Here is a 21524-nt window from a genome sequence, read left to right as displayed (position 1 = left end):
AGAAGTCTAAGTCAGTGTGATATACTGCATCTTAAGACTCTCAGACCTACCAGATGTTTCCTCAAAAGAAAATCCACAGATCAATTACTAAAAGAATAAATCCCAAACATTAAAAAAAAAAAAAATACTCACGGAATAACAATGTCTTCTTTCTTTCCACATTTTGCACAAACTTCAAGTTCACAGGCACATGCTCTACACATTATGTGATAAGAATCCTTCACTGACTTTTGTAAACATTTAACACTAAAAGTGGGGGGAAAAAATCAAGCATTATTTTTTACTGATTGCCTAAGATTTATTTGATGAAATAAAATAAACATAGGGCTGCTCTACCAACTGAGCCAGGCAGGCACCCCAGATTTCTCTACTTTCTCAAAGCTTTTAAAAATGTCATCTGCAAATAGTGACAGTTTTACTTCTTCCTTTTCTATTTAGATGCCTTTTATTTCTTTTTCTTGCCTAATTACTCTGGCTACGACTTTCAGTACTATGTTGAATCAAAGTGGCAAGAATGGGCTTCTCGTCTTGTTCCTGATCTTAGAGGAAAAGCTTCCCGTTTTTCATTGCTGAGTATAATGTTAGCTGTGGATTTGTCATATATGGCCTTTGCTATGTTGAGGTATATTTCCGCTATACCCTGTTTGTTGAGAGTTTTTATCATAAACAGATGTTGAATTTTTTTGTCTAATGCTTTTTCTGCATCTACTGAGAGTTGAATTTGGCTTCCTAATATTTTGTTGAGGATTTTTGCATCTATGTGCATCAGGGATACAGGCCAGCAATTTTCTTTTCTTCTGGCATCCTTGTCTGGTTTTGATATCAGGGTGATGTTGGCCTCATAAAATGAGTTTGGAAGTGTTCCCTTCTTTTACTTATTTTGGAATAATTTGAGAAGAATTGGTATTAATTCTTTAAATGTTGGCAGAATTAACCCATGAAAACTGTCTGGTCCTGGACTTTTGTTTTGGGAGAGGTTTTAATTATTAATTCAATCTTACTAGTAATTAGTCTGTTCAGATTTTCTATTTCTTTAAGTTTCAGTCTTGGTAGGTTGTATGTTTCTAGGGAATTATCCATTTTTCCAATTTGTTGGCATACATTTGTTCATATGGTCTCTTAGGATCCTTTGTATTTCTGTGCTATCAGTTGTAACTTCTCCTCTTTTACTTCTGATTTTATTTATTTGAGTCTTCTCTCTTTTATACTTGGTGAGTCTAATGCAAGATTTGTCAATTTTATTTTATCTTTTCGAAGAACCAGTTCTTAGTTTCATTGATCTTTTCTTTTTTTTTTTTTCTTTTTTTGCTCTGATCTTTGTTATTTCCTTCCTTCTACTAAGTTTGGGCTTCACTTGTTCTTTTTCTAGTTCCTCGAGATGTAAAATTAGATTAAGATTTTTCTTCTCTTGGGTGCCTGGGTGGCTCAGTCGTTAAGTGTCTGCCTAGGGCTCAGGTCATGATCCCAGGGTCCTGGGACCGAGCCCCGCATCGGGCTCCCTGCTCAGCGGGAGGCCTGCTTCTCCCTCTCCCACTCCCCCTGCTTGTGTTCCTGCTCTCGCAATCTCTCTGTCAAATAAATAAATAAAAATCTTTAAAAAAAAAGATTTTTCTTCTTTTGATGTAAGCATTTATTGCCATGAACTTTCCTCTTATACCTACTTCTGCTGCATCTTAAAAGTTATGGTGTGTTCTATTTCCATTTTCAGTTGTCTGAAGGTTTGTTTTTTTTTTAATTTCTCTTTTGATTTCTTTTTTTGCCCATTGGTTGTTCAGTAGCATGTTGTTTACATTCCACAAATTAGTGAGTTTTCCACTTTTGTACTTGTAATTTATATCTACTTTTATAGCACTGGTTGAAAAAGATGCTTGATATGATTTCAGTCTTCTTAAGTTTTTAAATTTGTGTTGTGGCCTAACATATGAACTATCCTGAAGAGTATTCCATGTGTAATTGAGAAGAAAGTGTATTCTAGGGGCACCTGGGCGGCTCAGTCATTAAGTGTCTGCCTTCGGCTCAGGTCATGATCCCAGAGTTCTGGGATCAAGCCCTGCATCGGGGTCCCTGCCCTGCGGGAAGCCTGCTTCTCCCTCTCCCACTCCCCCTGCTTGTGTTCCTTCTCTCACTGTGTCTCTCTCTGTCAAATAAATAAAATCTTTAAAAAAAAAAAAAAAAGAAAGAAATTGTATTCTGTTGTTTTGGGATGGAATATTCTGTACATATTTGTATAATATTGTTAAAATGTTCACACTACCTGAAGTAATATACAGATTCAATGCAATGCCTATCAAAATTCCAATGACATTTCTCACAAAAATAGAACAATCCTCAACTTTATATGGAACCAAAAAAGACCCCAAAGAGTCAAAGCAATCCTGAGAAAGAACAATGGTGGAGATGTCACACATCTTGATTTCAAACTACATTACAAAGCTATAATAATCCAAACAGTATGGTACAGACATGGAAACAAACACATAGATCATTAGAACAGAATTGATAGCCCAGAAGTAAAAGCACACATATATGGTCAATTAATTTACAACAAAGGGGACAAGAACAAACGATAGGGAAAGAACAGTCTCTTCAATAAATAGGGCTGGGAAAACTGGACAGCCACATGCAAAAAAATGAAACTGAACCCCTATCTTACACCATACACAAAAATTCACTCAAAATGGATTAAAGACTTGAATGTAAGACCAGAAATTATAAAATTCCTAGAAGAAAACATGGGCAATAAGCTCCTTAATAGAGGTCTTAGCAATAATTTTTTTGGATTTAAGACTAAAAGTAAAGCATAAAAATAAAAAATGAATAAGTGGCACTACATCAAACTAAAAAGCTTCTGCACAGCAAATAAAACTATCAAAATGAAAAGGTAACCTAACCTACTAAATAGGAGAAAATATTTACAAATCATATATACTATCTGAGAAAGGGTTAATATCCAAAACATAATGAACTCACACAACTCAATAGCAAAAACACAATCTGATTATAAATGGGAAAAGAATCTCAATAGACACTTTTTTTTTTTTTTTAAAGATTTTATTTATTTATTCATGAGAGACAGAGAGAGAGACAGAGGCAGAGGGAGAAGCAGGCTCCCCACGGAGCAGGGAGCCCGATGCGGGACTCGATCCCAGGACCCTGGGATCATGACCTGAGCCGAAGGCAGACGCTTAACCGACTGAGCCACCCAGGCGTCCCTCAATAGACACTTTTCCAAAAAAGATGGCCAACAGATATATGAAAAAAATGCACAACATCATTAATTACCAGGGAAATGCAAATCAAAACCACAATGAGATATCCCCCATACATGTTAGAATGACTGTTATCAAAAAGACAAGAAATAAGTGTTAGTGAGGATGTGGAGAAAAGGGAACCCTTGTGCACTGTTGGCAGGAATGTAAATTAGTGCAGCCACTATATAAAACAATATGGACGTTCCTCAAAAAACCCAAACTAGAAATACCATATGATCTACTAACTCCACTTCTGGGTATTTATCTTCAGAAAATAAAAACACAACTTGGAAAGATACATGCACCCCCAGGTTAACTGCAGCATTATTTGCAATAGCCAGGAAATGGAAACAAATTATGGGTGTCTGGTTGGCTGTCAGTAGAGCATGCAACTCTTAATCTTGGGGTCATGAGTTTGAGCCCCACATTGAGCATAGAGATTACTTAAAAAAAAAAAAAAGAAATGGAAATAACGTATGATTCTACTGATGGATGAATGAATGAAGAAAATGTGGTAAAATATACAATGGAATATTATTCAGACATAAAAAAGAAGGAAATCAAAAGGTACAAACTTCCAGTTATAAAATAAATAAAGTCATGGGGAAGTAATGTACAGCATGACAACCCCAGTTAATATTAACTGTATTGCATATTTGAAAGTTGCCAAGAGAGCAAATCTTAAATGTTCTCATCACAAGAAAAAACAAATTTTGTAACCATGTATGATGACAGATGTTTAAACTAGACTTATTGTGGTGATCATTTTGCAATGTATGCAAATATCGAATCATTACTATAACTAATATAATCTTATAGGTCAATTATACCTGGATTTTAAAAAATTTAAAACTTTTGTACATCAAAGGACATTATTAATATAGAAAAAAAAAGAAAACCTCGCTGAGTGGCAGAAAATATTTGCAAATATAGTAATAGATTTGTATCTAGAATACATAAAGAACTTTTTTTTTTAAGATTTTATTTGTTTATTTGAGAGAGAGACAGTGACAGAGATAGTGAGAGACAGCACAAGCCGGGAGGAGGGGAGAAGCAGGCTCCTGCTGAGCAGGGAGCCGAACTTGGGGCTCGATCCTAGAACCCTGAGATCATGACCTGAGCCGAAGGCAGATGCTTAACCAACTGAGCCACCCAGGCGCCCCTACATAAAGAACTCTTATAACTCAATAAAAAAAACACAAATAACTCCAAAATAAGCAAAGGATTTGAATAGACATTTTACCAAAAAAAGATATATAAATGGCCAATAAGCACATGAAAAGATGCTCAACATCACTAGACATCAGGGAAATGCAAATCAAAACTGCAATGACATCCACCTCATAGCACTAGAATGAATATTATCATAAAGAAGGATAATAACAAGTGTCAGTAAGAATGTGGAGAAGGGGGCACCTGGATGGCTCAGTCGGTTGAGCATCTGCCTTCAGCTCAGGTCATGATCCCAGGGTCCTTGGATTGAGCCCCACACCGGGCTCCCTGCTCAGCGGGAAGCCTGCTTCTCCCTCTCCCACTCCCCCTGCTTGTGTTCCCTCTCTTGCTGTGTCTCTCTCTGTCAAATAAATAAAATCTTTAAAAAGAAAAAAAGAATGTGGAGAAGTTGGAACCTTCTATTGCTGGTGGCAAGTAAAAAAGTATGGTCACTTTTGAAAATAATTTGGCAGTTCCTCAGAAGGTTAGATAAAGAGTTATCATATAACCCAGGAACCCCAATTCTCTCTTTCTCTACATACACACACACATACACACATACACGAGAACTGAAAACACATATGCATACAAAAACTTGTCCATGAATGTTGACAGCAGCATTATTTGTTAATAGCCAAAAGAGTAGAACAATCCAAATGTCCATCAAGTAATGAATGGATAAATAAAATATACAGCTCTCCAATGGAGTATTTAGTAATAAAAAAGAATTAAGTACTGATAAGTGTTACAATATACTTGAAAAAATTATGCTAAGTGAAAGAAGCCAGTCACAAAACACTGCATGTTTGTGTGAAATGTCCAAAATAGGCAAATGGATAAAGACAGAAAGCAAGGGCGGGGTTGTTCAGGGGGAAATGGAGATTGACTACTATTGGGCATGGGGTTTCTTTCTGAGATGACGAAAATGTCAAATTGATTGTTGTGACAGTCACACAACTCTATGATATACTAAAAACCACTGAATTATACACGTCAAATGGATGAACTGTATACTGTGTGAATTAAATCTTCATAAAGGTTTTTTTAAAAAGTCAAACGGGGGGCGCCTGGGTGGCTCAGTCGTTAAGCGTTTGCCTCCGGCTCAGGTCATGATCCCAGCGTCATGGGATCAAGCCCCACATTGGGCTCCCTGCTCGGTGGGAAGCCTGCTTCTCCCTCTCCCACTCCCCCTGCTTGTGTTCCTGCCCTCGCTATCTCTCTCTGTGAAATAAATAAATAAGATCTTTTAAAAAATAAATAAATAAATAAATAATAAAAAGTCAAACGGAAGTGTTAGAAATAAGAAAAACCTGGAACAAAAGACACAAGATACCAGAAATCCAATTTAAACGTTACATATAGGTAGTTAAAAGTAGGACAAGGAAAAGAAAAAAAAAAAGGTAAGACAAGGAAAAAAAAAAACATGCAAACACTAATCAACAGAAAGCTGGAGTCACTATATTATTATCAAAATATACTTCAAAGAAAATTTCCAGGTATAAAAATAGTTATTATATGACAATAAAGGGATCAATCTTCCAAAAACATACAATAATCCTAAATGTTTATGCACCTAACAACAGGCTGTTAAAATAAATGAGGCAAAACTATTGATAAAAAGAGAAAGAGAGGGGCGCCTGGGTGGTTCAGTCGTTAAGCGGCTGCCTTTGGCTCAGATCATGATCCCAGGGTCCTGGGATCGAGGCCCGCATCAGGCTCCCTGCTCCGCGGGAAGCCTGCTTCTCCCTCTCCCACTCCCCCTGCTTGTGTTCCAGCTCTCGCTAACTCTGTCAAATAAATAAATAAAATCTTTAAAAATAAATAAATAAAATTTTAAAAAAAGAGAAAGAGAAAAATCCACAAGTACAGTTAGGGACTTCAACACTTCTCTCTCCATAACTGATGGAACAAGTCTTCAAAAAAGTCGGTAAAGCAGAACACCTGGTCGATACAAGGCTATCAAATTTATAGAACACTCCACCCAATAAGAGCAATATATTCTCTTCAAATACACATGGAGCATTCTCCATGACAGGCCATATTCTGAGCCATAAAACCAATCTCAACAAATTAAAAAAAAAAAAATTAAAACCTGAAATTTGTTATTTTACCGCAATGAAATTAATTAGAAATCAATAAAACAGAAAATATCTGGAAAATGCCCTAATACCTAGAAAATAAACAAAACAATCCTAAATAACCTACAGGTCAAAGAGTAAATCACAAGGGAAATTAGAAATATTTTTAACTGGGGACACCTGGCTGGTTCAGTCTGTTGAGACTCCAACTCTCGATTTTGGCTCAGGTCATGATCCCGGGGTCCTGGGATCGAGCCCCACATTGAGCTCACTGCTCAGTGGGGAATCTGCTTGTCTCCCTCTCTCTCTCTCCCTCCACCCCTGGCCCCCCACAATGCGTGTGTGTGCGTGCACACACACACATGCACGTACTCTCTCTCTGAAATAAATGAATCTTTTAAAAAAAATTAAAAAGAAAGAAAACGCTTAAAAAAATATTTTGACTGAACAACAATGAAAACACATCATCAAAATTCATAGAAAGGAGCTAAAAATGTCCCTGGGAAATTTATATAATTAAATATTTATATTAAACAAGAAGAACTATCTAAACTTCTACTTTAAGAAAGCAGGGGGGAAAAGTAAATTAAACACAAAGCAAACAAAAGGAAGGGAACAATATCAATACAAACCAAAATCAATGAAATTGAGGGGTGCCTGGCTGGCTTAGTTGGTAGAGCATGAGACTCTTGATCTTGGGGTCATGAGTTTGAACCCCACAATGGGGGTAGAGTTTACATAAATAAATAAATAAATAAATAAATAAATAAATAAATAAATAAAATTGAAAAGAGAAAAATCAATAAAACCAAAAGCAGGCTCTTTTAAAATATAATTCATAAACACAAAGCCAGATTGATGAAGATAAAAAAACAAAGGAAACAAATTACCAATATCAAGAATGAAAGAAGGGACAGCACTAGACAAATCTAACGGATATTAAAAGAATAATAAAGGAATATAACTAATAACTCTATGCCCATAAATTCAACAACTTTGTTGAGATAGACACATTTCTGGGCCACTTGGGTGGCTCAGTCGGTTAAGCATCTGCCTTCAGCTCAGGTCATGATCTCTGAGTCCTGGGATCAAGCCCTGTGTTCTACTCCCTGCTCAGCAGGGAGTCTGCTTCTCCCTTTCCCTCTGCCCCCACCCCGGTTGTGTGCGCGCTCGCCCTCTCTCTCAAATAATTAAAAATTTTTAGGGGCGCCTGGGTGGCTCAGATGGTTGGGCGTCTGCCTTCGGCTCGGGTCATGATTCCAGCGTCCTGGGATCGAGCCCCGCATCGGGCTTTCTGCTCAGCAGGGAGCCTGCTTCTCCCTCTCCCTCTGTCTGCCCCCTGCTCATGCGTTCTCTCTCTCCGTATCTCTGTGTCTCAAATGAATAAATACAATCTTTAAAAAAAAAAAAAATATTCTTTCACACACACAAAAAATTTTTTTAAAAATAGACACATTTCTGAAAAGGCATACTATCAAAACTTGCTTAAGAAGAAATAGATGGTGATTAACATAATAAAAGAAAAAGAAGAAGAAGAAATAGATAGGGGCGCCTGGGTGGCTCAGTTGTTAAGTGTCTGCCTTCGGCTCAGGTCATGATCCCAGGGTCCTGGGATGGAGCCCCACATCGGGCTCCCTGCTCGGCGGGAGGCCTGCTTCTCCCTCTCCCACTCCCCCTGCTTGTATTCCCTCTCTCGCTGTCTCTCTCTGTCAAATAAATAAATAAAATCTTAAAAAAAAAAAAGAAGAAATAGATAATCTAAAAACTCCTCTACCCATTAAAGAAAAAATTAATCATAGTTGAAAACTCTAGCCCCAAAATGGCTTCACTAGTGAATTCTACCAAATAAGAAATAGTACTAATTAAGAAAAAAAAAAAAAAAGGAAAGCACTAATTTTACACAAATCCTTCCAGAAAACAGAAAACAAAATAGGAAAGAACAGTTCCCAACTGATTTGATGAGACCCTAATATCATTACAAAACAAAGACAAAATCACAGACTGGTATTTCTAATGAACATAGATGTAAAAATCTATGACAAAATGTTAGCAAATGAAATTTAGCAATATAGGGGCGCCTGGGTGGCTCAGTCATTAAGCGTCTGCCTTTGGCTCAGGTCATGATCCCATCGGGCTCCCTACTCTGAGGGAAGCCTGCTTCTCCCTCTCCCACTTCCCCTGCTTGTGTTCCCTCTCTCACTGTGTCTCTGTCAAATAAATAAATAAAATCTTTAAAAAAAAAAAAAAGAAAGAAATTTAGCAATATATAAAAAGGATATACATCATGACCAAGTAGGCTTTATCCAAGGGCATCCAAGGTTGATTCAAAATTAAAATCCATGAATATAATTCACAAATTGATGTTTTAAAGAAGAAAAACCATATATTGATTTCATTAGATGCAGAAAAAGCATTTAACAAAATTTAACACCATTCACGATAAAAACTCTAGGCAAACTATAAAGAAACTTCCTCAACCTGATAAAAAGCACCTACAAAGGGGCGCCTGGGTGGCTCTGTTGGCTGAGCATCTGCCTTTGGCTCAGGTCACGATCCCGGGGTCCTGGGATCAAGTCCCGCATAGGCTCCCTGCTCAGCGGGGAGTCTGCTTCTCCCTCTCCCTCTGACTCTTCCCTGCTTGTGCCCTTATTCGCTCTCTCTGTCTCTCTCAAATGAATAAATAAAAAATCTTAAAAAAAAAAAAAAAGCACCTACAAAGAAACTATAGCTAATTATCATACTTACTGATGAAAGAATGAATACATTCCCCTTAAGATCAGGAACAGGGCAACAATATGGGCCCTCATTGTACCTTTTCAAAAACATACTAGGGGTCCTAGGGAGTGCAATAAAGGCAAAAAAGAAATACAATAGCATAAAGATTGGAAAGCAAGAAATACAACTGTATTTTTTAAAAAATCATTGTCTATGTAGAAAATCCCAACGGATTTACAAAAACAGTATTAGAAATAAAAAGTGAGGGGCACCTGGCTGGCTCAGTTGGTAGAGCATGTGACTCTCAATCTCAAGGGTTGTGAGTTCAAGCCCCATGTTGGGTGTAGAGATTACTTAAAACTAAAATTAAAAAGCAAATAAATAAATAAAAAGTGAGTTTATTAAAGTCACAGAATATATGGTCAGTAAACAAAAACAAACTATATCTATGTTCTAGCAATGACCAATGTCTGTCTGTAGAAATTGACAAACTGATTCTAAAAGTTATAAGAAAAAGCAAAAAAAGCTATAACAGTCAAAACAAGTTTGAAGAAGAAAACCAGGCTGGAAGACTCATGATTGGATTTTAAGACTTACCATAAGGCTACAGTAGTCAAGTTAGTGTGGTATTGGTGAAAGGAGTGACACATAGATCAATGGAATAGAATAGATTCCAGAAATAGATACATACGTATATAATCAATTGATTTTCAGCACAGTACAAAGGGAATTCAACGGAGAAAAAAAAAGTCCTTTCAACAAATGATGCTGGAACAACTGGATATCCAAAAAATTAATAGGAAATGGATCATAAGTCCAAATATAAAACCAAGAATTATACAACATCTAAAAGAAAACACCCTAGGCCAGGCAAAGATTTCTTAGCTACAACAACACAATCAAGAACAAAAATTCCTGATAAATCCTGATCTTCACCAAAATAAAGAATTATTCCACTTTGAAAGTATAGGGGACAAGGACAGGCTGCCCCAAGATGGGACTTTGGCGTGAACATTATGTTGAGTTAAAAGCAATCAAAACCCAGCAGATTCAGGAAAAGCCCTTTACTTCCCACACAATTGCATGTTTACACCAGGAAGACAGCTATTAATAGAGATGCCACTTTACCTAGATATTTACCTACATAAAACAGCAACCTTTGTTTTCCAAACATCTCCTCTCACCTTCCTGATAATGGTCTTTCTCCCCTTTGCATCCTCAGACCCCTACCCCTCTCCTTAGCTCACATAAATCATGTTACCTATCTTTGGAATTTCCATGTCTCTGTAGATTCCCTGTGTATGCTATTAAATTTGACTTTCTCCTGTTAATCTGTCTCATGTCAATTTGATTCTTAGTTCAGCTAGCAGAACTTTGAAGGGCAGAGGAAATTCTTCCTCCCCAACAAAAGTCATGATTAAGGGGCGCCTGGGTGGCTCAGTCGGTTAGGCGTCTGCCTTGGTCTCAGGTCATGATCACAGGGTCCTGGGATCAAGCCCCGCATCGGGCTCCCTGCTCTGCAGGAAGCCTGCTTCTCCCCCTCCCACTCCCTGTGCTTGTGTTCCCTCTCTCGCTGTGTCTCTCTCTGTCAAATAAATAAATAAAATCTTAAAAAAAAAAAAAAGTCACTATTAAGAGGATAAAAAAAAATATGTCAGAGGTTGGCAGAAAATATTTGCGAAACAGATATCTGATAAAAGATTTGTACCCACAATATATAAAGAACTTTCAAAACCCAGTAATAAGTAAACAAAACAATAAAACCATGAGCTAAAATATATATAAAAGACTTCACTAAAGAAGAAACAGAGATACAAAATGAGCACATGAAAAGATGTTTAGCATCACTGGTCATCAAACAAATGCAAATTAAAATCATAATGAGATATAGCTACGCAGTTATGGCTAAAACAGGACACAATAGGGGCACCTGGGTGGTTCACTTGGTTAAGCATCTGACTTTGGCTCATGTTATGGTCCCAGGGTCCTGGGATTGAGCCCCATGTTGGGCTCTGTGCTGAGCGGAGAGTCCACTTTGTCCTCTCCCTCTGCCTCTGCCCCTCCTCCTGCTCATGCTCTCTCTCTCTCAAATAAGTAAAATCTTTAAAAATAAATAAAAAAGTAATTAGATAAAATAAAACAGGACAAAACAAACAAAACAAAAAATCCTAAGTGTTGATGAGGATGCAGAACATCTGGAACTCTCATACTGCTGGTAAGAATGCAAATGGTACAGCCATTTTGGAAAACAGTTTGATACTTTCTTATAAACATAACCCTAACATACAACCCAACAATCTCAGTGCTACACATTTACTCAAGAGAAATAAAGACCTATTCACATAAAACCCTGTACATGAATACATATGGCAGCATAATTCATAATCACCAAAAACTAGTGAAACCTAAGTATCCATTAGCTGGTGAGTGAACAATCAGTAGTCCCTCTTTCCTGGACTAGTATCCAACCAGGTAGCAGGAGTTTGTCCTGCTGTAGTGACTTTTTTTTTTTTTTAAGATTTTATTTATTTATTTGACAGAGAACTACTCACGCACACAACAATATGGATGAATCTCAAATCTACTATGTTAAGTTAAAGAAGACAGCCTCAAAAGACTATATACTATATGATTGTATATATATGACATTCTGGAACAGGTAAAAGTATAGGGAACGGAAATAGATCAGTGTTTCCTAGAGGCTGGGAGTGTGGGTGTGATGAAAGATAGAAGCAGAAATATGTTCACCTTTAGCCCAGAAGGCTGACCTATAATAGCATAGTTCCAATGAGGATCAAATACAGCTAGTTGCTAAATTCTTAAAGGGTCTCATGACTGCCTGTATATCTCACTGATAATTAATATCAAACTGAATGATAAATACCAGAGAAATCGGGCGCCTGGGTGGCTCAGTTGGTTAAGCGACTGCCTTCGGCTCAGGTCATGATCCTGGAGTCTCAGGATCGAGTCCCACATCAGGCTCCCTGCTCAGCAGGGAGTCTGCTTCTCCCTCTGACCCTCCTCCCTCTCATGCTCTCTGTCTCTCATTCTCTCTCTCACAAATAAATAAAATCTTAAAAAAAAAAAAATACCAGAGAAATCTTGCAAAAGTAGTTTTACAAGTAGGAATTCGAAGAAACAGTTAGGATGTAACATTCTCGGCATGTCCCCTCCCCTTAGAGCACTAAGCGTATAACCAGCACCTTCATGCAGCAGAAGTGCAGTTCTTTCTGCTCACAGGTCCTGTCCCCGTAACACTTAAATTTACTAAACTGCACCATATAACGTCTCAAAAATTCTTTCTTGGTCGTTGTGCTCAACGATGACACAACATTTTTGGTGGCCCTGGACAGGGATTATGGAGTGAATCCAAGAACCTCAATGCGATTTGGTAAGTTTCTTATTCCCCCAGTGTCTACTTCTTACTTGCTCTTTTCCAGAGATGTCCTGAATAGTACGACCCTTCAGAACATGTCTTGTCAGAGTGCTCAGGAAAGAACCTCTTGCCTATGGCTATACTATAGGAAAGGACAAACTCCTGCTACCTGGTTGGATACTAGTACCTTGACCCTAACATCGCTGGGCTCAGGAATCAGGCTCTCACTGTTTTACCTATTCTATTAAAACTTGTATTCTTCTTGGGCATGGGGTGGCCATACGTGTCATAAGGACAGCCACCAATCTCAGGACTCCCATGTAAGGTCTCTTCCTAAATAACCTGCTGTGATCCCTCAGTGAGCATAAAATCCAAGATACATCTGACGCTGTGCTTCCCAAAAGTGACCATTCAGAACTTCCACTCACCCCCATGTTCTCTCTCTCTCTAAAATAAATAAATAACCCAGTTAGAGTCCTCATGCAATGGGGGACCTCTCTCTTGGAACTGGATCATGGATAAAGCTCATAAGAAAGTTGCCCAGGGGATGCCTGGGTGGCTCAGTTGTTGAGAGTCTGCCTTCGGCTCAGGTCATGATCCCAGGGTCCTGGGATCGAGCCCCACATCAGGCTCCCTGCTCCACAGGAAGCCTGCTTCTCCCTCTCCCACTCCCCCTGCTTGTGTTCCCTCTCTCGCTGTGTCTCTCTCTGTCAAATAAATAAAAATCTTTAAAAAAAAAAAAAAAAGAAAGTTGCCCAGACCAGATGAGTTCCATACTTTTGTTTTTTTCATTTCTCTCATTTGTCCCGACCAATGGGCTGTTTGGTGCTCTTGGTCCAGCTCTCAGATTGAAAGTACTTCTAGATTAGATATATGACACTTAACACGAAATAAAATAGCTGCCCCTTCTTAACAAAAGCCAGGATCGGCGCCCCTGGGTGGCTCAGCCACTTAAGCATCTGCCTTCAGCTCAGGTCATGATCCCAGGGTCCTGGGATCGAGCCCCGCATCGGGCTCCCTGCTCAGTGGGGAGCCTGCTTCTCCCTCTCCCTCTGCTGCTCCCCCTGCTTGTGCTCTCCCTCTCTCTGTCAAATAAATAAATAAAATCTTTGGAAGAAAGGAGGGAAGGAAGGAAGGAGAGAGAGAGAGAGAGAAAGAAAGGAAGGAAGGAAGGAAGGAAGGAAGGAAGGAAGGAAGGAAGGAAGGAAGGAAGGAAGGAAGGAAGGAAGGAAGAAAGGAAGGAAGGAAGAAAAAAAGGAAGGAAGGAAGGAAGGAAGAAAAAAAGGAAGAAAAGGAAAGCTGTAGAAGGTTTGTGAAGAGAAATCTTTGGAAAAGAATTTTATGTGTGGTCAGGACTAAGGTTAAAATGAATGAATTTTAAAAGTTGAATGAATTTTGGGGCACCTGGGTGGCTCAGTCGTTAAGTGTCTGCCTTCAGCTCAGGTCATGATCCCAGGGTCCTGGGATCGAGCCCCGCATCGGGCTCCCTGCTCAGAGGGAAGCCTGCTTCTTCCCCCCTCCCACTCCCTCTGCTTGTGTTCCCTCTCGCTGTGTCTCTCTGTGTCAAATAAATAAATAAAATCTTTAAAAAAAAACAAAACTGGATTTGCTTGACAGATGAATTAGTCTTGATTTGGCTATCCCTGGAATTAAGGGTAAATTTAGAGAGAAAATTTATGTTTCAATAATGCATCCTTACAATATCCATAGATTCTAGTTTTGATTAATTGTCTTTAAATGTTTGTTGTTTGGGGCATCTGGGTGGCTCAGCCGGTTGAGTGTCAAACTCTTGATTTCAGCTCAGGTCCTGAGATCGAGGGCTGCCTCGAGTTCACCATTCAGCAGGGAGTCTGCTTCTCTTTCTCCCGCTCTCCCTCTGCTCCTTCTACCCACCCCCATGTTCTCTCTCTCTCTAAAATAAATAAATAAATCTTTAAAAAAATTAAAAAATAAACGTTTGTTTGCCTAAGCTAGACAACTTGAAGTATACTTCAGAGAAAATGCCATAATAACTCATATATAGACAATCTTCCTGCATGTTACTCTATGGGGATAATAAAAGGGACCCCAGGGCATATGATTAAACAGCTGGACAATGGGATGGACTCTCCAATAATTGTATAACTCAGCTGTCACCTTGATCAATTCTATGTGGCTAGGATAACAAAACTGCTCCTTAAAAGTGAGAGCGTACCCCACTCCTTGGGGTTAACTAACTTGTGCAGATAATGGATGGCCCCACCTTCCTTATAACTGGATTGGAAAATGCACTGGGGGGACGCCCTTCTCTCCCAGGACAAGTCATCTCCCACTTGCCCGCAATTCCTCATAATTAGGATACTGTTAAGGCTAGACATGAGGCAAGGAAGGCTTCTTCATGGTTTTATCCCTTAGTCATATTTGTTCTGGGAGCCACCACTATCAATGTAAAAATTACAAACAGAGGTTTAGCCAAGCATACAGCGGCCACCTTTAACCAAACACAACACAAAGTCACCCATAAATTAGAAAAGCGGCCCTCCAAAACTTAATGGCCCTTGATATCCTGACTACAAGTCAAAGAGGAAGTTATTATGCTAATATTGAGACTAAATGTTGTATATACATCCCAGATGACTCTGCTAACATATCCAAAGTTTTAGCAGACACACACACACGCAAATGAAGGCAGTGTCTGAGTCCTAGTTTTATCAATGATTGGTTACATTTTTGGTTGGAAGGGGGACTATGGGCTACCTTAAAGGGCCTTCTTATCACACTTCTTTTTTTAAAGAACTGAAAGCAGAAATCTTGCAAAAGTAGTTCTACAAGTAGAAATTCAAAGACGACATTTGTGATCTAATACTCCCTGCGCATCCCCTCCCTCCTGAGCACTAAGTGGATAACCACCAGCTTCATACAGCAAAAGTGCAGTTCTTTCTGCCCACGGGTCCTATCTCCATGCTACTTAAATACACCTATTAAGTTGCACCATACAACGTCTCAAGAATTCTTTCTTGGCCATTGCATCCGATGACCCCGCAAGAGGTGGAGTCACTACAAAGTTTTGGGTTAACAGAACTGTCCTATATCTTAATTGTGGTATTAGTCTCACAACTGTATTCATTTCTCAAAACTTACAAAACTCTTGTTAAAAACATGAAGGCAGGCCCAAAATGGAATTACTTATGCTAATCCCCGAGTCACCAAACCATTTCTCTGCCAGAAATGGAATCCTACACCAGTCAATCAGGCATCTCCTAATCAGCACGAGTTAGGTGATCTGCCTAACAGAGCCCTGTCAGCCCCTAGAGGAAAGCTGCCTGCAGTAACCAACCAGCTTTTCTGTCTAGTATCATTTCCTTGTTCCCACTCCCTTATGCCTGTAAGTGTCTTTCATTTCGCATACCTCCTTGGAGCTCCTTTCTGTCTGCTAGGCAGTATGGGCTGATTCATGAATGAATAAATGAATAAAGCTAATAATATCATTGTAATTTACTCAGTTGAATTTTGTTTTTTAAAAGGATGAATTTTACTGCATATAAATCATATCTTCAAGAGACCTGACAAAATCTAAGTTAGAATTTTAAAAAAAATAACTCAAAAAAACCTCTCTGATATACAATCTAAGTGAAAATAATTCTTAAAAATTTCTTATTAAATTATTTGGTATGTTTATATTTTGGATTTCTAAAAAGCTTTACTTAATTACTCTGCAGTAAAAACAGATTTTAAAAATGTATACCATTAGAACATACACAGATAAAGTTCTAACAATCCATATGGATTAGGAGAAGCTTCAGGTTTTCTTTTGGTTTCAAATTTTTAAAAGTTTTAAAATAATTTTAAAGAAAGTCTGTCTTTGTTAGGTTCATCAAAGGCTTCAAGGAAATTAGAATGTTCTCATTTCTGTGAATGTGTTGTTTAATACCAGGGAGTCCTGGGGTAAACCAATCCTTAAGAATTCAAATTGCTAATTCAGGGATAAAACTGTATTTACAGAACTGTTAATGTTAAAATTTACATGTAAAGTAGGCTTAAAAATGGGATATCCTGTTTTGGAATCTGAAGTTAAAAGATCCCAGAGTCTACATTCTTTAGCCCACTGAGTCCCCAAAACAGTGACTCTTAACACTGACTCCCAACACCTGCATGGCTTATTAAAATGCAGATATCTGGGTTACTGTCATTATTTACATACTCATAATCTTGGGGATGGGTCCCAAGAATCTGTTAAAGTCTTCAAGAAATTCTTATGCACATTACCACTTGAGACTCCTGACCAGATCAAAGTATTACTGCCTAAATATGGGGGTTTTCCAGTGTTCCTATTGCTGGTTGAGACAATAATGGCCAATTCAAAGAAGAGAAGGAATTCTATTGCTGAAATCAATTATCCTCTTTTCAAATTTAAGTTTCACTCTGAAAAACAGCCAGGTTTTATTAGGCTGGCAGCTCTGTGAATATAAATATACCTATCTTTTAAGGAGACACACACATTTTAAAATATTTCCTTTTCATAAATGTGAAATACGTTTGTGAAAATGTAATATAAATTTATACACTTACACTTAACAACCTTCCAGTTTCCCTTGCAGATAAGTAAGACCTTTGTGTGCCTTCTCTTTCAAATCTCTTAATTCAGGAGTAGAATGAAACAAGGTCTGAAAGTAATTGAATTTCTGCATTTTTTTTTTCACCTCAAGACTCAAAGAATCTTGATCTTAAGAATTGAATGGTTTAGAAATTTTTTTAAAATTTTAAAAAATAGATATTATTTTAATGGTAAGAGACACACTTTCCAAGTTGTCGTAAAATTTGTAAAATATCTTGAAACACCTTTTAGAGTGGCTAAAAATTATTTAATCACTCGAGGGTTTTTTTTCTTATAAAATACACAATAAAGAAAAACTTTAAATTCACCTAAATATAAATTTTACCTATTTTACCTTGAAAATGGCTATATTTTGAATATTTTAAGTCCAACACTCAATGAACTTCAGAGATGTTAAAATAATCATGGTTTTGCCTTCTTTTTACTTCTCCATGAAATATAATTCCCAGAAACAAACAATCTTGACCATGCATAAACCAAAACTAATCATTTCAGTGGAAACCATGGCCAAATAAAAACACAGGTCACTCCTATTAACCATGTTTACTGACAAAGGAGGCAGCAGCACACTTTTTAAAAGATGATACCATATTACTTTTTTATAATGAAAAACACAATAGGAAGGAAAAGTAATTAAAAGCTAAAATATGCTCACTACATATTTAAGGGTGAAAGTCAGGACAAAACTTGAAGTTTTCAATGGACCACTGTAAATACCAGCAAATATTATTTTGAAAATAGCACTGACACAGGAGACCCAGATTCTAGCGCAGCTTTGACATGCTCTTATCATATAATCTTTGAAAGTCACTTTCTTTGAGTCTCATTCTTCATAATGAGTACTAACAGTGCTGGCATCTTAGCACGAACAAAGACGGGGGCACCAAATTGTACTAGTAATCACTGTGTTTGTCACCTCCAAAAACTCAGGTAAAAAAGAAAAAGAAAAACTCACAGACTTTCTAACAACATTGTTGTGATATTAACATACTTTTATATTGTATAATAAAACATATCAACATTTAGAAGATCAGTATAACTCACTGAACTAATATTTTCCAAATGAGCAAATGTATGTTACAAAATCATGCATGGGTATGGGCCACCAGTCTGGCTCATTGGGTAGAGCATGCAACTCTTTTTTTTTTTAAAGATTTTATTCATTTATTTGACACAGAGAGAGAGAGAGAGAGACAGCTAGAGAGGGAACACAAGCAGGGAGAGTGGGAGAGGGAGAGGCAGGCTCCTGGCCGAGCAGGGAGCCCGATGCGGGGCTCGATCCCAGGACCCTGGGATCATGACCTGAGCCGAAGGCAGACGCTTAACGACTGAGCCACCCAGGCGCCCCAAGCATGCAACTCTTGATAGTATTTCTACAGTTACCTGGGAAAAGCTATTAAAATTTATTTTACTCCTTTCAAAATTTATTCTTTCCTTTTTCTTCTACTAGCCAGACACTAAAGAAATTTGTAAAAATGTTTAACAATGCCACTTGTCTCACTAGTATTTTTGCTTCAAAAGCTTTTTTCACAAAAAGTTATTAACACTTAATGGGCATATGTTGCTTATATTCATATTATTTATTAAATAATTATTTTAAAAATGTCTGAGTTTTCATATCTAATACAATAAATATCAATAGATATAACCCATATAAACCCATATAAGCCAAGCTTTCTCAGGCGCTCAGTAATTTTTAAGTTACAAAGGGGATAAATAAAATCTTTTAAAAGGCGGGGGCAGCGCCTCGGTGGCTCAGTCGTTAAGCGTCTGCCTTCAGCTCAGGTCATGATCCCAGGGTCCTGGGATCGAGCCCCGCATCGGGCTCCCTGCTCTGTGGGAAGCCTGCTTCTCCCTCTCCCACTCCCCTGCTTGTGTTCCCTCTCTCGCTGTGTCTCTCTCTGTCAAATAAATAAAATCTTTAAAAAGAAAAAAAAAAAAGTTACAAAGTGATCCTGAAACAAAAGGTGTCAGAACCACTGATCTAGACAATAAATACCAAGGGAAAAAGAACTGATCTTATCTTTCTAGTACTTGCTACAAGTAAAAGGCTTATTTTACTCTGCCACAACTTCGCTAGCAAGTCTTCATTTCCTGGTTCAGTTATTACACTTTAACCTTTATCATAATTCAGCTCCACTTGTAATACTCGTAATATGCGATGACTAGGTCCTTCCGTAAACGATGAATTATGGTACTCCACCCTTGGTGTACAAATAATAGAAACTCAACATTGACAGAGTTCCATAAAGTCACACTTCTGCAGTAACTCTAAGTAATCTGATAACACAGAAAGAGTCTGAAACCATACTAAGTAATCATATCATATGCTACTTAGAAAATGCTTTTAAGGAAACAGTATCTCTAAAGTCCAAGAATTTTGAGTACAAAAAGCTACAATTCACTTCCTTGTGTCCCTAAATGATGTGTTTAAAAGTAAGTGGAGAGATTGTACTACCTCTTCTCACCACAGATTTTATTAGAACAATTCTTTTTTTTTTTTTTTTTTTTAAGATTTTATTTATTTGCGAGAGAGAGAATGAGAGACAGAGAGCATGAGAGGGAGGAGGGTCAGAGGGAGAAGCAGACTCCCCGCCGAGCAGGGAGTCCGATGCGGGACTCGATCCCGGGACTCCAGGATCATGACCTGAGCCGAAGGCAGTCGCTTAACCAACTGAGCCACCCAGGCGCCCTAGAACAATTCTTAAAAGAGTACAAAATATTCACCTTTGACCAAGAGTAATTTAGAAAAAAAAGAGAAAATGTAAATTATTGCATTTTAGGGCAGGCAATTTTAAATCAAAACTTGCTGTATCAATCAATATTAATGTCAAAAAGTAAGTTTCATGCACAGGTGAACAACGGATGTCAGTAATGAAAACTTTCCACTTTTACATTTAATATTAAGGACCAAGTTTCTGGGCAAGAATAAAGCCAGGGTTTACAGTCACCACACACTTCAATATCACATGAAGAGCAACCTGTGAGCAAAACTCCACTCTAGGACATTTTAATACTCCTGGAATGAGGTTACACAACTCTCCTATCACTGATTAACCATCAGAGTCTCAACCTATTATAAGAAATGCTGGGCCTGAAGAATATAACCAAAGAGGCCAAACTATATAGTTTATTGTCAGACACTGATAACGTGGAGAGATTAATAACACTGTAGTATATAAAAATGATTACTTTTTAAAAAATGTTTATTTTTGTCAGAATGGCTAAAATTAACAAGTCAGGAAATGACAGATGTTGGCGGGGATGCGGAGAAAGGGGAACCCTCCTACACTGTTGGTGGGAATGCAAGCTGGTGCAGCCACTCTGGAAAACAGTATGGAGGTTCCTCAAAAAGTTGAAAATAGAGCTACCATATGATCCAGCAATTGCACTCCTGGGTATTTACCCTAAAGATACAAAAGTAGGGATCCGAAAGGGTACGTGCATCCCGATGTTTATAGCAGCAATGTCCACAATAGCCAAACTGTGGAAAGAGCCAAGATGTCCATCAACAGATGAATGGATAAAGAAGATGTGGTATATATATACAATGGAATATTATGCAGCCATCAAAAGGAATGAGATCTTGCCATTTGCAGCGACGTGGATAGAACTGGAGGGTATTATGCTGAGCGAAATAAGTCAAACAGAGAAAGACATGTATCATATGACCTCACTGATATGAGGAATTCTTAATCTCAGGAAACAAACAGGGTTGCTGGAGTGGGGGGTGGGGTGGGAGGGTTGGGGTGACTGGGTGATGGACACTGGGGAGGGTATGTGCTCTGGTAAGCGCTGTGAACTGTGCAAGACTGTTGAATCTCAGATCTGTACCTCTGAAACAAATAATGCAATATATGTTAAGAAAGAAAAAAAAGAAGAAGAAGAATGTAGCAGGAGGGGAAGAATGAAGGGGGGGAAATCGGAGGGGGAGAAGAACCATGAGAGACGATGGACTCTGAAAAACAAACTGAGGGTTCTAGAGGGGAGGGGGGTGGGAGGATGGGTTAGCCTGGTGATGGGTATTGGGGAGGGCACGTTCTGCATGGAGCACTGGGTGTTATGCACAAACAATGAATCATGGAACACTATATCTAAAACTAATGATGTAATGTATGGGGATTAACATAACAATAAAAAAATTTTAAAAAAAATGTTTATTTTTTTTAAGTAAACTCTACCCCAAGGTGGGGCTTAAACCCTGAAATTAGAGTTGTATGCTCTATCAACTGAGCCCCAGGCAGGCACCCTTACTTTTGTTTTGTTTTGGGGTTTTTTTGTTTGTTTGTTTGTTTGTT

General features: G+C 38.2%; 1 protein-coding gene and 1 non-coding gene across 4 annotated transcripts in view; one reads left to right on the top strand and one right to left on the bottom strand.

Moving 5' to 3' along the window:
* The window catches only part of C14H9orf85 (chromosome 14 C9orf85 homolog), a 72132-nt gene that overhangs the window by 1750 nt on the left and 48858 nt on the right, over window positions 1-21524 (bottom strand). For 2 of the 3 annotated variants that reach the window (XM_036080068.2, XM_078062198.1), the window contains exon 3: window positions 133-246. The exons of the other annotated variant lie outside the window; for it this stretch is intronic. In XM_036080068.2, coding sequence (XP_035935961.1) covers window positions 133-246 — 114 coding nt within the window. The remainder of the gene's footprint in view (window positions 1-132; window positions 247-21524) is intronic. 3 annotated transcript variants of the gene reach the window in all.
* Window positions 9527-9600, top strand: TRNAE-CUC (transfer RNA glutamic acid (anticodon CUC)). The gene has a single exon. It is a non-coding gene; the product is annotated as a tRNA-Glu (tRNA).

Source organism: Halichoerus grypus, chromosome 14 (genome assembly GCF_964656455.1).
Source record: "Halichoerus grypus chromosome 14, mHalGry1.hap1.1, whole genome shotgun sequence".
NCBI classification, from domain to species: domain Eukaryota; kingdom Metazoa; phylum Chordata; class Mammalia; order Carnivora; family Phocidae; genus Halichoerus; species Halichoerus grypus.
This window is presented reverse-complemented; position numbering and strand designations above follow the sequence as displayed.